Source organism: Salvia miltiorrhiza, chromosome 8 (assembly GCF_028751815.1).
Source record: "Salvia miltiorrhiza cultivar Shanhuang (shh) chromosome 8, IMPLAD_Smil_shh, whole genome shotgun sequence".
Lineage (NCBI taxonomy): Eukaryota > Viridiplantae > Streptophyta > Magnoliopsida > Lamiales > Lamiaceae > Salvia > Salvia miltiorrhiza.
In genome coordinates, this window is record NC_080394.1 from 44739872 (window position 1) to 44758187 (window position 18316).

The 18316-nt window shown below is 35.0% G+C and overlaps 2 protein-coding genes and 1 long non-coding RNA gene across 5 annotated transcripts; 1 reads left to right on the plus strand and 2 right to left on the minus strand.

Annotated features, from left to right (window-relative positions):
- Positions 1–5590: 5590 nt before the first annotated feature.
- LOC130996789 (uncharacterized) lies at positions 5591–8831 on the plus strand. The gene is made up of 4 exons (XR_009092799.1): positions 5591–6219; positions 6881–7240; positions 7640–7759; positions 8424–8831. It is a non-coding gene; the product is annotated as an uncharacterized LOC130996789 (long non-coding RNA).
- A 1946-nt stretch (positions 8832–10777) lies between these two features.
- On the minus strand, positions 10778–11955 carry LOC130996776 (universal stress protein PHOS32-like). Its single transcript, XM_057922079.1, has 4 exons — positions 11602–11955; positions 11358–11467; positions 11163–11281; positions 10778–11016 (listed from the first exon to the last, which is right to left on the minus strand). Exons 1-4 carry the CDS (start codon positions 11774–11776, stop codon positions 10935–10937), a joined length of 486 nt encoding a protein of 161 aa, XP_057778062.1. The 5' UTR covers positions 11777–11955; the 3' UTR covers positions 10778–10934.
- A 2828-nt stretch (positions 11956–14783) lies between these two features.
- LOC130996778 (T-complex protein 1 subunit gamma-like) lies at positions 14784–17827 on the minus strand. Of its 3 annotated transcripts, XM_057922087.1 has the most exons (5): positions 16642–17827; positions 15845–16243; positions 15391–15474; positions 15181–15272; positions 14784–15110 (listed from the first exon to the last, which is right to left on the minus strand). In XM_057922087.1, exons 2-5 carry the CDS (start codon positions 15896–15898, stop codon positions 15044–15046), a joined length of 297 nt encoding a protein of 98 aa, XP_057778070.1. In that variant the 5' UTR covers positions 15899–16243; positions 16642–17827; the 3' UTR covers positions 14784–15043. The 3 variants fall into 3 exon arrangements, with proteins under 3 accessions (XP_057778070.1, XP_057778067.1, XP_057778068.1); XM_057922084.1 differs by lacking the exon at positions 15181–15272; XM_057922085.1 differs by lacking the exon at positions 15181–15272 and having other exon boundaries at positions 15845–17827.
- Positions 17828–18316: the final 489 nt, after the last annotated feature.

The following is an 18316-nucleotide window of genomic DNA, read 5'->3' on the forward strand; positions in this document are numbered from 1 at the left end:
AAAAGAATATATTATAATTATATATGTTGGTTCCGAGGTGAGTATGTACTGATGTATGGAAGGGGTAGGGGAATGCACCAATTAGCAAATTTGCTCGTTTTCTCAGAGTTTTGAACAGCTCAGCCGATAATGAGTCAGCTAGCTGAAGGCAGGTCAGCATGGGCGGAGCCACACTATGAGGTGGTGGGGCAATTGCCCCCCCTCAAAAAAAATAAAAATTGGTATGCTTATTATATTAATATATGTGTATAATTATTATATAAAAAAAAGTTTGCCCCACCAAAATTTTGAGAAAAAAAGGGGCAAAATTTGGAGGTTGGAAAAAAATTCACTTTGATAAACTACATTCCTTTTCTTTTGTCTAAAGTGGAGATCGGAAAGAAGATAAAGAAGTTAAATTTTCACCAACTAGGAAGTCTTGCAATGGAGATGGTGAAGATAAAAAGAGATATTGTGTATTTATTGGTGTATAATCTTATTAAGCTTGCACTTGTTTTACCTGTGACAATTGCAACTGTGGAAAGAGCTTTTTATGTCATGAAGATTGTCAAAACTCAGCTTCGAAATCGAATGGGTGATCGTTGGATGAATCAAAATCTTTTGTGCATGCTCAATATCAGTGACTTGTGTCAATCTAATAAGATTTGAAAGTTAGTTTATGTTTGTGCTATTTGTGATGCTTGAGACCAGCTTGCTGAAAGGTTTAGCAAATAAGCAAGACTAAATCCTTCACATTGTTTGTATATGCAGATTGTAAAAACACAATCAATTTTTCTTTGCATAAATCTTGTCGATTTTATTGAAAGTACATGCAGCTAGTTAAAAGCATATTCAACAAGGTAAAGAGGAAAACATAAAGTACAACACACAAACATCTTAACGTGGTTCAGAGCAACTACTCCTACATCCGCTATTCTTTAACATTGGATTCCTTGTTTTATAATTGCAAGTCATCTTGACCAGTCAGTTCTATTAAACCGATCACACAGATTACGTGGTCGTGACTGTTAGCAATTTACGCGGTTGCAACACCATAGGTGGTAATTTGCGCGGTTGCGATCATGTGGGTGACAATTTACGCGTTGCGATCTCATTTGCTATTTTTCGATAGCATCCGTTACTCCGTCAACTTTCAGACTGTTACATTGTAATACCTCGAATTTTTAAAATAATTTTTGAGTTTAGAGTTATGTCGATTCGCAACTTAAAAAAAAAAACGTTTTTCCAACTAAAGATTTATTAAAATTTTTAAAGAAAATTTATTTTTTATTTTTATGTTTGACCTTTGCGTGAAATTTTATAATGTGACTATGGAATTTAAGCCATCATTTTGATGAGGTTAGATTGATGAGTTGAAGATTTATAATTTTATTGAACTTTTGGATTGGACTTAAATTTTTATTTAAGTCAAGTTTGATCCAGAGGCCTTATTGTATGGATTCAGTTCTTTCATGTGGGCGGAATTCTTAATTTGGAGGCCCAATTGCATTACTATTTCCTTTTCAAGCAAGCACTGAAAATCACTTCACAGTTCTAAGCAGCAAGCACTCCTCATCAGCCTCTGAATTCTAATATCTCTAAATTACAGTTTCATCAATATCCCTTTTCAAGAAATCGAAAATCTATTGCCAGCTTCTTACCTTCTAAACCACAGTTCCTTGCCACACAATCATACAACATTCTTTACTGCATTACCATCATCGCTACAGACTTTTCAAAGCAAAACACTACTCTATAGCAACATCCTTGAGAAAGGTTTGCTCTTGCTCCCATCTATTCATGACACATATCTATATACTCTCTTAACTACTTCACAAAGAAGACCATAACGATGAAATATACATGTTTCATATACAGAATCAACACTAACAAGGGCTTCAATATTCACACAGAAGAACAAAACATGAATTGAAATTTGAAGGATTCATTTACACATCTGCATTTTCCTGCATATTGAGATAATTAAAGAGATGGAATAAAAAGATGCTTTTGTGTTGTGTGTGTTGGTGTCGTCTGTGTGCGAGAATTTTTTTGGAGAGGGGTGTGGCTGTTGCTCTGAGTTAGGGCTGAGGGAGAACGGAGGAGGCAGGCCGTTGCTGCTGCTGTCGGAGAGAGAGGGGGTGGAGATTAGGATTGCAAAAGAAGGAGGACCGGTGGCCTGATGCTCCTGCTGGCCGTCTGCCAAAAATAGAGAGAGAAAGGGGAGGCGGGGCTGTTCGGCGGCCTCAGCCTTTGAGGTCGACCGACGGTGGTGGCCGATGGCTGCTGCTGTTCGTCTGTCCAGGAGAGAGGTGGGGCGGCGATAAGTCGGAAAGGCCAGACGAGGGAGGTGGCGATGGCGGTGGTCCGGTTGACTGCGGCTATCGTTCCGAAGAGATAAAGAGGCGGTGGTTCCGGCGTTAATTTCGCCGGAAATCGTAGGGGAGGAAGCTAGGGATTTTTGAGGATTTTCATAATTTAGAGAGGGAGGCAATGCAAGGGAGACGGAGGGATGGTGCCGTGGCGGCGACAGAGGCCGCCGGATTTGAAGGAAGGAGCGGCGGCGGAAGGTTATCTGTGAGAGAGAGAGTGGCGAGAGAGAATGCCGAGAGAGAGATATTACACGTAAGAAAAATAATACTAAAAGAAGTGGGAAGGAATTTGGGCTTTGATTAATATTGGGCTTTTTAATATGTGGGCTTTAAAACTATATGTTTGGGCTTAACTTATTAATGATGGATCTTTATTTTATTTCTTTAATTGGGCTCAATTTAATTCAATGGAAGGAATTGGATATATTATGTTAACTTATTTCAGATTATTTATTTCTTTAATTGGGCTCAATTTTTTTCAATTGAAAGAATTTGATATATTATGTTAACTTATTTCAGATTATTAGAAAAGAATAATTAATTGATTACATGTTTTTTTAGAATATAAATGAATTTATTAAAAGTTTTGCATACTTTTACAAACGAAAATATTTTAAGTTAATTTTATACTCAAGTTGAGTTTTCAAAGTAAAAGTCGAGCAAGGGTATTGTTGGAACCCTTAGCCAAGAAAATGATTTTCAAATTTTATGTTGAATTTTTGAAAATTCGAGTCTTGTGAATCTAGTTAAAAAGTGATGACAAGTCATGAAGGTTAAACTTGATTTTAGGACTGCGAGTTTAAGTTGAGAAGTTATCTTGTAGATCCTATAGAATAGGATACTTAGGTTCCTGATCAGCTCAGTTAAATTGTTTGGATTGTCTCCAAATCAGGTGAGGTTTTATTTACGAAATGTATGTTTGAGCTAATAAGTTCGGTTTTATGAAAAGTTAAAGTTGATGGTTCATGCTTAAAATGTTTTTGCTCTCTATTGGTTATTGCTTCTACCAGAACATTGTTGGCTCTGCCAACCAGAATTGTGTACGTACACCAGAACCGTTGTCTCGAGATATTTGATGATGAACCACTTGTAGATAGCGCCCAATAGATGAGCAAGGCAAAACAGAGTACTCGAATTTTTAGTATGCATGGAATGACTTATTTATAAAAGTGTTCTATGTTATACGGTCTAAAGCCTGAATTATCTTTTCAGAATAGCTTTCAACAAATATTTTTAAATGGCTCAACCCAATGAGTACACTAGTACTCAGCGCTGCAAATGTTTTCAAAACCTTTTGCAGTATGAGCAGCTAGTGGTGACGTGCGAGGCTGAGGAATGGTCATTGCTGTGATTTTAAAGGAATGTTATGCTTACTTCTGCTGAAATAAATTCACTTAGTGAATATTATTTGATGCCTAACTATATGATACTTTTTGGATATTATTAATATGAATTCCATTTTCCATCGCTTTCCTAGAGATTATTTTCCGCATATGTTATATACCTAGTATGAGATGTTGTTTTGGTCTCAAACCTTCGAACTTTAGATCCTGATAGGGAGAATAATTATGTTATAACGTCGTACTTGCTATCTTTTAAATACAGCGCATTCGCTTTCAATTAATAAGATGATGTCCGACTCTAAGGGCACATTACTAATTTAATTCAAGTAAAGCTTAGTAGTCCCGTGACATAAGCCATTTCTTATTCTCTCGGGAAATTGGGGAGTGACACACACCCCAATTCTTGAAGGAATAACTATAATCGAGGTGCGACCAATTCATAGAAATAAATAAAGGAAAAACCTTGTTGACGAAAGAAAGAAATCAAGTGGTACTAATCAATCAACAACATAGCTAAATCTTAGGATCACAAGTTTGGTTTCATACTTCTGATAAACAACATTAAATAATATAGTGCTAGAAGTTGAGAGCCTAAGCTTGATAAGAATTATCATTCAAAATCTATCATAAAAGTCTTAAGTTAGGAAAACGAAAGACATATAAGAGCTAGTGCTACATCGGAAGACAAAAATATGGAGTTAAACCTTAGCCTCAGCTCTACCCCGTTACCACCAACCAATCAACGTGAAAATATTTGAAAATATTTGGGTTAAGTATTAATGTACTTAGTGGGCATACAACTTTTAAAACATTTCAAATTTTCGTAAGAGCAATTTATCCAATCATTTATGAAATAACTTAGAAGGTTTTAAAGTAAAAGAACTTCTAAGCATGTTAAAGCGTTTCATTTTATTAGCGCGCTATTGTCACACTCAATTATGTTATTCGTTGTGATCCAGACCTTTTAGCCACCGACACATCTCTTAATCCCATGATAGTTGAACTGAGGGCATAACCCAGACAAGTTGAGATTTGACCTCGGGGCCTACCCAAGTAGGCCTTATATTACATGTTCTGGAACACATCCCGTCGAGCACCCTTATAATGTCTCTGGCAAGTACCTGATGGAGATCAGTTCACTGTGTCAGCTAGCATGCGTACATGATTCACCAACAATGTGTTAAGTCATTAGAGAACCTCGAACGATTTATTTGCGAGCCTTAAACATAGTAGAATGCACAAAATATTTTATTGGATAAACAGTTTGCATTTCATGAAACATTTTATTGCAAAAACCATTCGGCGGTGTCCGGGCAGTGTCGGGTCCCAAAATCAAGACGATCGGCTCTGTTCCCGACGAGGTTCACGGTAGTGTACACAAATATGAAGTCTAGGTATGAGATTTGATTCAACAGGGTCTCCCATACTTAACAACTAGTGGGTAACACCAAACCAAAAAAAAGGCGCACAAAATTAAAGGAGCTTCGGTTCAGAAGTGTGTTCCTAAAGTGTTGCTATATTTTCTGGCAGACATGCATTTTGACCAAGCAGAAAATTTATTTAAAAGAAAGTTTTAAAGAAAAAAATGGCATTAACTTCACTGACGCCCAATGTTTTAAAATCTTTTGCATATTAATGGAGCTAGGCGCTAGGCGCTAGGGGTGTGCATTCGATTTTTACTAAAACCAAACCAAACAAAATTTATAATTGCTTTAAAACAAAATGAATCGACCCGAATTAACCGAATAATTTGAACTGAAAAATCAAAAAATTTAGGATAAAATTTTAGGAGGCTTCGGCTGGCTTCAAGTTGGGCTTTATGTCCAAAACGATTGGCGATCTGCTCACCCTACGTGAGTTTGGTATTTTTGGAGTCCCAAGGCCTCTGCCTTCATTCATTAACGTCATCTTGAAAGGGCCCCTGCCCTCATGGGTGAAGTTTAATGTTGACGGGTCCATCCACGGGGGAGTTATTCACGGCGACAATGTCTATCGGGATGAGTTTGGTAATGTGCTCGACTATTTTCACTTTTCCGATGGTCGAGAGAGGCTTTTGAAGCGGAGTTTTTTGCTCTCCTGAGCGCTCTTGAGATTGCCTACTAGCAGGGCTGGAGCCATATATGGATCGAGATGGACTCCATGTTTGTTACTCAGGCCTTCGCCAGTCAATCTCTTCGGATTCCACGGCGATACGTGGGGCGTTGGGCGCAAATTCGAGCCAAACTTCCCTTTCACCGTGTACGCGTCACTCATATATACCGTGAAGGGAACCAACTGGAGGATCACATAGCCTCCCGAGTCCAGTCTGAAGCTTGGTGGGATCATGCAATCCCTGAGATTTCCTATCTTGTCGCAACGGATGTGGCCAGGCCCTTCTTTGTTCGAATGGTGAATTAGGCGGGGGCTGACTGTCTTATTTTGGCGGTTTGTTTATCGTTGGGGTTTTGTCTTGTTTATTGTTTTAGCTTGTACTTCTAGTTTATTCGCTCCCTTCGGAGTTTTTCACTTGAGCATACGTCTTGGGTGTGCTTTGTGTTTCTTTGAGTTCTTAATAAAATTCTATTTGAGCACTTCTACACACTAAGTCTTGCGTCATGTGAGCGTGCATTAGCTAAATTGACTTAATGCTCTCCTACACGATAAAGGGTAAAATAGTAAAAAAAAATTATATATTATTATAATAATGAGTATAATTTATCTTTATTTATCTCAAAATTTTTATATATATATAAAATTTTGATCTCATCATCATTATATAAAACATTTTGGGATTCCTGACCCCGCCTTGATTTTAGGTCCTACGTGGCATCGTCAGAAAGCTTTATTTTAAATCCCTGCAATTCTAGAGCTTCTAGCTTTAAAACATATAGATATGACACGTAGGACCCCGGATTAAGGAGAGCGCAGGAATCCTTAATCGTATTATATATTAGAGGTCATGGTTTTTCAGGTTTGGGATGGAATGGAGATGGCGACTGATCATGGTATTTGAGATTAACGATATTAAATGTAAAATATGAATAAACTTAAAAGAAATTATGTGGAATTAGTTTGCCACGTAAGATGAATCAAATTAAGCTAAAGGCTCTAGAATTGCAGGGATTTTGAATGGTGAATTCTTAGATATGACACGTAGGACCCCGGATTAAGGAGAGCGCATGAATCCTTAATCGTATTATATATTAGATATCTTATGTGGCAAAACAATTCCACATAAGTTATTTTATTTAAATTTTAAATTTAATTTCTAAATTACCTAAAAATGAATCGAGAAATAGAAATCCCTAAAAATACTTCATCTTCCCCATTTCAATACAAATCATAACAGACCCCCGTCACCGACATCACCTTCGTGACAACATCGAGCAATGGTTTGCCACCACCACCGCCAGCGCCGTCTGCCCCGTCACCAAGCCGCCACCTCATCCAAGCATGGTGCACCGCAAACGCCATCGATCAGATTCCCACCCCCAAATCCCCACTCCAAAGATCGTTTGTCATCAAACTAATCCGCGATGTCAACTGAAGAGACGATTCTCCTCCATGGTAAGTTTTATATGAGGAAGGATTACAACCATAAATATAGAATGAGTTCGGTGAGATTCTCATTGCTACATGACTGTGTAAAATTGACAATTGTTTGGTGTAATTGCTTGATTTTGTGATTTTGAAGATTTTCTCGGATTGGGAAGTTTGGGATAATTGTTTAGCTAATTTACATTTCAATAGCCTTTTGATAATGACTCTTAGTTACTATATGTATAATCAGCCAAGTATTATCATTCATTGCGAGCTCCAATCAATACAGTGCACCAGTATATATTGAATCCTTAATCCTTATCATGTTTTGCACCTTTTTCAAATGGGAAGGGTGTGTTCAACTATTTTTCTCCTATTCTTTTGAATGGATCAGTTTTGACACAATGCTATTTCTATGTATGACAGTATTTTGGACTTAAGGCGGAATAGGCACCTGTGCTCATCGTATAGCAAACAGATGGACATAAGTATCTTAAAGCAAACGAAGAGCCTGACCAGATTGAGTCGTGGGTGAAAGATTATTTGGTAATGATCACGTTTTTAGTAATTACACTTTATTTTGGTGATTTAAATAGCTTTTAATGTTCTTCGTATTGTAAAGAATCAAAAATTAGAGGAGAGATTTTTGTCTTGTCTGGAAGTGATAAAACTGCATGCACCATATACAACTTCGTTCAGTTTAAACTAATATTGTTTCAACTTTCTAATCAATATAACTATATATGTGTTTCAGTATTTGTATCTGAAATGAATATTGCTTGCTACTAACTTATAAACATAGCTTACCTTTATCTTAGATTTTTTGTTGCTAGACATCCCAATTGGTGGCATTAGGAATGGAATTTTGTGTATATAGGAGCATGCCTAGGAATATTAGAAATTATCACTTCTGGTATTTAGTGCTCAATATATTTGCACTTCTCCCATTATAAGCAGTGCCTTTATTTAGCTCATGATATTTTATTAACTTGCAAGTATTGTGCTTTTGGTTTATTTATAAATTAGTTGATATTTGTTAGCATGGTTAATGAAGAAGATAGACAAGTGGTATTCTCGAAGAAAAAAAATGTCTGCCTGTCAATTTAAAGCACATGATCATACTTCAAAGACAACAATATATGCTCTATTTATGATGATTACTGAGTTTCTTAATGCGATTCTAAATGCAATATATTGTTGTGGCTGCCAGGGGAGGAATGGAGACATTAAGACCAGCTCTGCAGCGAGTTTACATGACCAGAACTTCTGCTTATAGAGATGCACTTAAAAGTTTTATTGAAGGCTATCAAGAGGGTATACAACATGCTATGGAGAAGAAGGAAGATTCCAAAAATCAACAAGGACCTGACCATCCAAAAGGATAAATTTCATTCATATGACACGATTATAAATGAGCTTGGGTAATAAGTGGGTATTATTATACGAGTTCGGGACAAGATTCAGTTGTAACATTATTTTTTTTGTATGACTATATATATTTTTTTTTACTTTTTTAATCTTAATTTTGTTATTTAGTTTATTTATATTAATATTTACTTTGTAATGTCGATTTGTTACTGTGAAAGATAATTAATTAGTGCAACAATTTATTTTTATAAATTCTAATAGGTTCAGGTAAATAGTGAGTATAATACACATGTTTGAGATTAAAATTAATAATAAAATCACTTTTAATTAAGTGGTTTATGACAGGTAAGTGTATTTATATAATCTAGACGGGTTTTGAGTAGTTGAACTCTAGCCTTTTCTTCTAATTTGTAAATCATAAATAATTTAGAATATCACATGTATTTGATTTATACTATTTATTAAGTTTGACAAATAAATAATTTTTGGTGGTACCTCTTTTCGATTTTAGTGATAGTAAATGTTTATAATTATTAAAATATTAATCAATATACATATAAAATTAAATAAACTATTTCGTATTAATATAACAGTGTAATACCTTTTTGATTTTGGTGGTAATAAATGTTTAGATTATTAAGATATTACTTCAATAGCAGATATTACTATTGAGATTGAACACAGATATAAAAATAATTTACATAATTGCATGTTATTAATACATATGCAATGTATTAATATATAATATTGTTTAGTCGACATTGTTTTAATACTTCGTATAATAGTATTGTAGTACATTTTCAATCTTATGATAGTGACTGTTAAAAATATTAATACTCACTCTCTGTCCCCAAATAACTTCATAAGAGGGAAAGGTACGGATTTTAAGACAAAGTTGTTGAGTGTATTGAAAGTGATGAATGTTAGACTATAATTATTCACAATCGGTTGTCAAAAGTTTTAACTAAAAGACAAAAAAAATGTAAAAATAAAAAGATAAAATAAAAAATAATGAATAACCGGTCATGTGCATAGTGCACGGACCAACCTTAAATAATTCATTCTCTCTCTCTCTCTCTCTCTTATTATAATGACATGTTAATTATAAAATATATAACAATAAATAATAGTATAATAAGATATATTTTAGGTTGAAGTAGGTTATTATTAAAACATAATAGAAAATAATTTTTTATTAAAAAAGGTTAGGTTAAGATGGATTGTTGATAAAGATAGTCTTATAATTAGTATTGAAAGTGGTGAAAAGATGAAAAATAAGAATAAATGGGGCATTATTAGTGGTGGAGTAGTGTCTCCAAAATGGAAAGAAAGTTATTTGAGGACGACAAAAAAAAAAAGATATGAAGTTATTTGGGGATGAAGTTATTTGGGGGACGAAGGGAGTATATTATTTAAGTAGTGGATATTACTATAGGAGATTGAGACATGAATGGGTACAAAAATATATTTTAATTGAATTTGAGATTAATATGAGTAGGTAAATTATAAATGGGAATAAATATATAAATTTGTAACATCTTATATTTATAAAATTAAATGAGTTCGTATAATTAATCAAAATTGGGACTAGTATAAGTATATACATTTTAGACGGGTAACAACATTTATCAACGTGTCTTTGTGGAATTTTCTCTAATTTTAAGTATTTTGTTATTCAAATTATCTGGGTATGAGTAACATACATTCTTGACGGGTACGAAAATTTTATCAACATGTTTACCTAAATTTTTTTTTTCTAATTTATAATCTCTTAATTTTGTATATATATGTTTATTCTTTAATATTCGAGTCTTTATTAAGACGGATAACCAATTATTGTGATAAATTATATTTATAAATGTAAATGTATGGATATTTAACACATATTACTATACATTTTGTGATGAGAACTAATAGTAAAATCGTTATTTACATAGCAAATTCATTACTTTGATATAAATATTAGTATTTTATTTATTATAATTATAATTATAATTATAATTAAAATAATTACCCATCAAATTTCAACGGCTTACACAGTATAAAATTATATCGATTGATTTACAGTAGTGTACACATTGAAAAAAAATGAAAATGAAAAACAAATACTCCTCATGGGATTCGATCGAACTCGTGTATTGAAAACAATGCACTAAATTGTCAATATTTATGATGAATATATAATCTTTGCCAATATTTTTCAAGCAATAGAATTCATGAATCAAATTCGATATAATAATCGAGGTTTATTATCAAACATAACTTGGGAGTACCAATGACTCAACAATTAATGTAAATTTGCCACCTATTAATGATTCACATTATCTCTCACTAAATAAATTTTGGTCGAGTTCTAAATTCGTAGATCCTTCACAATGGTAACTGCACAATTTGCATGTGTCATCACATAATTGCTCACGCTCCCCACAATGATCCTACATAACACCAGCCATTAAATAAAAATCATTATGCGATTCTAATGAAACTCGATATATCGATGCATTCAAATATGGTAGTAAAATATAGAAAATCAGATATGTGAAATAGAAAATATTTCGTGTGTTCGAAAAATAAAAAATACCTTTGGATGAGAGTGAGGCCCCTACTACCCATAACCAAAGAATCCAATTTCAATTCCTCGCAAGCTTCGCAAAGCTTCTCTCGAGCATCTCCCCAATACAACTTTACCACCACATTTATCTAATTAACCCATCAAATTTTTCGTTAGGTATACAAATTTAAAATGCAGAAATCTCTAGCAAAATAAAATAAGAACCTCTTTCTGCCTGACGGCGGTGTCGAGCATGTCGAGAACTTCAATATCAATGGTGACGTTGTACTTCTTCATCCTCTCCGGCTGCCGAAATTCGGCCAATGGCATCAGAGCTGCGATCGACAAATTTTTCACAAAATCAAAATCAAAATCAAAATAATCGATTGTTCGATCTCGAAAATCGAAATCAAAATAAAACGAGGATTCAAGAAGCAAAATTAGAAGAAATGGAAGAAATTTGACGTACGAGAACCGGATTGTGCCCAGAGTTGGCTCTGCGAGTCGTCGGCGGAGTAAGATTTGACGTGGAGAATGTAAAATGTATCGCCTTTATCGGCCAAATGATCGATCGACCACCGCAACGCGGATTTGCTGCTCTTGGAGAAATCAATGGCGACGCCGATTGTCTTGTCCTTCGGCATTCTTCTTCTGCCTAATATGGATCCTCTTCTTTGTGTTTGTGAGGAATTATTACAGTTGAGAGCAGTGTGATTTCAAACTTGTGTTTTTTCTTTTTCTATTCTAGAATTTTGGATTGGGCTTATCTCGATCCGAAAAATAATTTTCCGGTATTTTCTGATGTACTCATGTGGATGTGGTGTGCAACATCCAAAAAACATGAATTAGTTAGTTTTGTAACTTTTATGGACATCACTTGAGATAATAATATATTAGTATGATTAGTTACTTAACATTATAATTTGTTGATGTGTATAACTTCTACTATATTGAATTTGAACACGTAAAACATAGGTGTAAATATCTTTATTATGATTTTTGTTTTCTTTTCATGCAAAAGCAGCAAAACCCAGTATGTTTTTTTTTCTTTTCTTTTCATGCAAAACCTACTATTAATTATTATGCTTTTTTTTTTTTCATGCAACTACATACATGTAATTAATAGAAAAACTAAAATATAACTTAATGTGGACGATTTTACATATTCACTTTTTTTTTGGCTCAGCCCCATGCGACTTAGGTTTGAAATAAAAGTTTAAAAATCTCATAATTGATTTATATATGGTCTAAAACTTCTATACCTTATCACGTAAATAATTACAAGTTAAATTAGAAGCTCAAAGTTGAAACTAACAGTGATGCCAAAGCATGGCAGAGCTGGGCAAATAGCAAAATTTGATGATAAAATTCGAATTTGAAGAAGATATCAAGGATCAGACCTGGAGAAAACGAAAATCAAACCCGAGAAAAATTCTTAGTAGACCATTATCAACTTTCAGATCAAGTATTATTTTTCTTTTACTGACATGTTTCTATTGGATTTTTGCTAGAGATTTAACTTGGCTAAGACCTTGCTAATAGGCCTTGGTGCTGGGTTTAGTTTATACTTTGTAGATTATAAAAAGGACATTATGTTCAAATGTCATAAGCTATTGATAATTATCTTATTAAAAATAAAAACTCTCTTTTGCCTATCAATACATTAATGCAATTCAATTTCATTTTTTCCTTCAATTTGCTAACTTGTTTTTCTTAATTTTTACAAATTCATTATTTGAGAATAAATCCGATTCAATACAACCCTTCAGAAAAAGAAAGAGATACAATTTTTGTAGTCCATGCACTACACGAGTACGAAAGGTTAAAAAGGAAGAATGTAGTCCCCAAGGGACACTAAGCGTTGCGAACTCCTGTTTACGAACAGTGAGGTTCAGGGATCAAACTCCGCCGCTCACCCTCTCCCAAAATCAAAAAAAGAAGAAGAAAGATTGTAAAGCATTTTTGGGCTTCAGACTTTTTGGGCCTATGTATATAACCACATTTATGCAGAAATCCCAATTGAATTGTACACGGCCCAATTCACTTGTTTTTTATAATGTCCCACACCAATAATACAAACAGGATATGTAACCTAAGCTAACATAAAGTTGTGTCCCTTTGGGGACATCTCATAAATCGAGAAATGGTCTTTTTTTTTTTTTATAGGAAAAATGAAATTTAAAATTATTTGAAACAAGTTATGCTGCCTACAAAATGGGTATTGAGGCGGGCGGCGGGCTGGAAAGTTATCAAATTAAATAAGTTGATAATTTAAATATGAGATATTGTATATTTTTTATATTTATTTTTTCAAACAAAATTATTGTAGAATATTCAAAGTCACTAATAACATCAAAAAATTGATTAAGTACAACTATAAATAATTTAGCATGAGAAAATTGTATTTTATATAAAATTATCAACGACATTTTGTTTTCTTTCCAATTATTCTTCATGAATATGATTTAAAATATTATTACTAAAGATTGGTTTACAGTAACATGTTCCATTTCTATGTTTTTTTTAATGAATTAAAATTTGATAAAGATAAAATAAATGAGTGCGGGCTTAATTCTATGTTCATAGTTAGAGCCAAGCCCAATAACGGCCTCTCTCTCTCACACACACACACATTATTATCGTTATTTGGTGGATAATAAAGTCATGCAAGATCAGTCGATCTCGATCATCCTCTTTAGTCTTCATCAGTATCCTTTTTCTCCTGCAACATCGTCTTTTTCATTTTTCCTATTATTTTTATTAAATAATGAAGTCCGGTATGATCAGATTAAGTAAAAGGCAGCTGGTTAATATGGACTGAGGTTTAAACGATGCCGGAAGCCTTAGGGACATTTACTTTGGAGGATCAGTCTTAATAGATAAAAGTAATAGGGCTAGTCCTTTGTTTATTTTAACGAATCTAAACTTTGGAATATCCTAAGATCTTTGATTATTTCTATTATTTAAGTTGGTTTTACTTGATGATTCATATCTCATTGAAAGAGTGAGATTAGAAAAATATACTCTTGAGGATAAAAATATTCAATCATGCATCTTATCAATTATGCAAAGTAAGCGTTCCCTAAGAGTTTGCTTAACATCCTTCTTTTACCCAACCTTATTTTCACTACAAGAATCTGGCCGATTACCGACGGAATTTTCCGTCGGTAAAGTCAAAAAATCCGTTGGTAAAAGCTAATACCGACGGATTAACGACGCCGCGCGAACGTCGCTTAAAATATGGTCGGTAAAATTTTTACCGACGGAAATTCAATCCGTTGCTAAATTACCGACGGAAATAGCAACGGAATGCCCGTCGGCTACGAGGGGACGACGTTGGCGTCGTCTAGACTTTACGACGGAAATAGCAACGAAATTTTCCGTCGCGATTAGCAACGGAATCAAATTCCGTCGGTAATGTTCGTGCGGGTATTAGCAACGGAATCAAATTCCGTCGGTAATATTCGTGCGGATATTAGCAACGGAATTAAATTCCGTCGGTAATTTTCGTGCGGGTAGTAGCAACGGAATTAAATTCCGTCGGTATTTTTTTAATCCAATTTTTTTTTTTAATTTGCATTATACAATTTAACGACGTCCTGTTACACGCTTCTTTTCAATTATATAACCATCAATATCGAAAACACCAAATGAAATTTAAATTAGCATTCGAATAGTCATAACTTAACAAAATATTCAAGTGTTCACAAATATATAATAGAAATATTCAAGTATTCAAAATACAAAAACACAACATAATCAAGATGATGGTCCAGTGGGTGGAGTGGGTCCAGTGGGTCCAGGTGGAATCCTAGCCAATATCTCCTCGAACATACGCTGCTGAGCCTGAAATCGAGCATCGGTCTGCTCATCTTTCTGCCTCATCTCCTCCTTTTGACGTGCTATCTCCACTAATGCATCCTGCAATTGCTGCTCCACGTCCATAAATCGTTGAGGATCGACAAGAGGGCCCTGAAACTGAGATGAAACAAATATCAAAATTGAATAAGTAATTAAAACTTTACTACATACTCCAATCCGTCTAGACCTCTCGTCTGTATAAGTGCCATCCTTGTTCTTATGAAGGATCTCATAAGCATCATACAAACATTCAGTCGGCTCCACTCCTTTTCTCTTACCCTTTTAAAAACATAACAAATATAAAATTTTAAATATGAATGTCAATGAAAAAAATGCAATATGAATACAATGAAAAGGAGAAGAAACAAGGGGCTTGCTTCTTCTTGATGCCACTCACTATGTCATCGATTCTTAAAAGCATGCAAGCAGCTTCAATGGCGGTCTTGAATGCTTGAGCCTTCACAGTGTATGAATCCCATATCTATACATCCAGGTGGAGAATTAATAAAATGGAAAAGGTTCACTGCCACACATTCAGGATGGCAACAAAGAGGATATAATATATAAAGGAAATTAACGTAGAAAGTAAAACTTTAGTGAACACGGTTGCTAGTGAGAGCAGAGAGTTAGAAAACCAGAAATTTTTAGAACACACGTGGAATCAATTCTCTGCAGATAAAACTTAGCTACAAGTTCTAGATTCAAGAGGCTCATCTCATCACAATTCATGATAAAACATACGAGCTACTTCTATTCCAAAACAATTCATGAAGATGGGAGAAATTCTGAGTGCCATAGAAATGAAGGAGAGTGAAGGGAAGGGAAAGGAAGAGAGGTACCCCAAAACATACCTTACGTTCTTTCATGTCAGTAATTTCACTAGTATGATAATTAATATAACACATGTTAAACACAAAATCTATAAATCAAACACAAAAGCACATACGCGGCTCCAAGCCATCACCACAGCAACAAAATGGGATGGAACACAGCCATCCCCCAACCTAATATCCATTTACTACCTAGATACATGCTCATCTAAAATATATATAAAAAAAGAATAAATACACTTAGATACATGCTCATCTAAAATTTTAAAATCTCACAATGGCTACCATTTGAGCCATACTAACATTTCAAAAGATAATGTAATGAAAACTTACTTGTTTTGTTACTAGCTTTTCTTTTCGATCACCTTGACTTCTTTTTTTCTTCCTCAAGAAGCAATGGTGGACCCAAATTTTGAGTATCTTGTTTTCCAAACAAAGAAATAAGCCCAATTAGATACGAAAAAGAGGCACCTATATATCTCCAAAAATACATAAATTTCAATCAATTACTTTAAATATTGCACCATACTCTTGCATATTAATTTAAAAATCAAAATCATGAAAAACTCGTTGATTATCAATACATGAGATTCAAAATCCTAACGGACTCACAGTCACAGATGAACATTTTCATTCTCTATTCTTTCGTGAGTTCTTCCCCATAGTCAAAATCGAGTTCAAATCAAAACCACAATTCGTCGATTGATTGAGATCGATCACTAATGATGAACCTATGGAGGAATATTAATACAAAATTTACAATAAAACATAATAGGATTTTTCAAATAATTAATGGAAATTAAAAAAAAATTACAAACCTATGGAGGAATCCGACGGACGCAGGCAGCGGAGGAAGAGGACCGGTGGCCGCGGAGGAGGAGGACCGGTGGCGGCGGAGGAATCCGGCGCTGGCAGCAGAGGACACGGCGCCAGGGAGGGGCGGGGCAAGCAGCGGCGCGGCGTGGGACGGGCAGCGGCGCAGGGCGGGGCGAGCAGCGGCGCAGGGCGGCAGCGGCGCCAGGCGGGGCGACCAGCGGCGAGGCGTGGGGCGGGCAGCAGTGCAGGGCGCGGAGCGGCGCGAGGAGGGCAGCAGCGCAGGGCGAGGATCGGCGAAAGGCGGCAACGGAGCGAGGCGGGGCGAGCAGGGGCGGGGCGGAAACGGCGGCGTGGACGAGTCGCCGGAGGGGAGCACTCAGCGGGAGTCGCCGGAAATGGGGAATCGGAGGGAGGAAATTTGGGAATTTTGAGAAATAGAAGAGAAAGTTGTGTTGAAAAAATGAAGGAGGAGGCGCGGTGAAGTCATCTTTTTTTTAGGGCGCAGCAACGGAAACTTCCGTTGCTATTTAGCAACGGACGTGAATTCCGTTGTTATTTTTAAAATAAATATTTTCGGTTATTTGAATTAATTATTATCAACGGAATAGCAACGGAAACTTCCGTTGCTATTTAGCAACGGACGTGAATTCCGTTGTTATTTTTAAAATAAATATTTTCGGTTATTTGAATTAATTATTAGCAACGGAAACTTCCGTTGCTATTTAGCAACGGACGTGAATTCCGTTGTTATTTTTAAAATAAATATTTTCGGTTATTTAAAATAATTATTAGCAACGGAATAGAAACGGAAAATTCCGTTGCTATTTAGCAACGGACGTGAATTCCGTTGTTATTTTTAAAATAAATATTTTCGGTTATTTAAAATAATTATTAGCAACGGAATATCGTCCGTCGCTAAATAGCAACGGAATTTTCCATCGCTATCTGCAATTTTTAAAATCGCGGAAATTAAAAAAAGAAATAACAACGGAAAATTTTCCATCGGTAATTTTTCATCGGGGATCCGTCGGTAATTCCGTCGGTAATTTCGCGGGAAATATTCCGTCGGTAAATCCGTCGGTAAATCCATCGCTATGTATGAAAGAGTATTTCCGTCGTTAATCCGTCGTTATTCGGTCGTTATTTTGTGACGGAATTAATTCCGTCGGTAATTCCGTCGGTGTCCGATAGCTTTTCTTGTAGTGTGTTTATTATATCAATAAGAAATTACAAGGTTGGTGATTAGAGATTTTTTTTATGTTACCCATGATTATTGTACAGTATATATATGGGAAGGAGTTAAAATAAAAACCTTAAGAACATGAGAAATTGCATATAATGTATAGTGAGTACTTGCACGGAACGTATAAAGTAAATGCATTTAACATATAAAGTAATTCGTCTATGATAACATTATATTTTAGTGCATATATAATCGTAGTGCATCTACTTTGTATGTTCCGTTAGGGGTGAGCAAACCCGAACCAAAACCACCAAATCGAACCATAATTAGCGGTTTGTTCAGTTTTCTCGTCACAAACGGTGTGGTTCGGTTTCAATATTGCAAATTGAAATATAGTTTACGGTTTATGAAAATCGGTTTGGGTTTCAATCTGAACCCACCCGAATTATATATATATATATATATATATATATATATATATATTATATTTATAT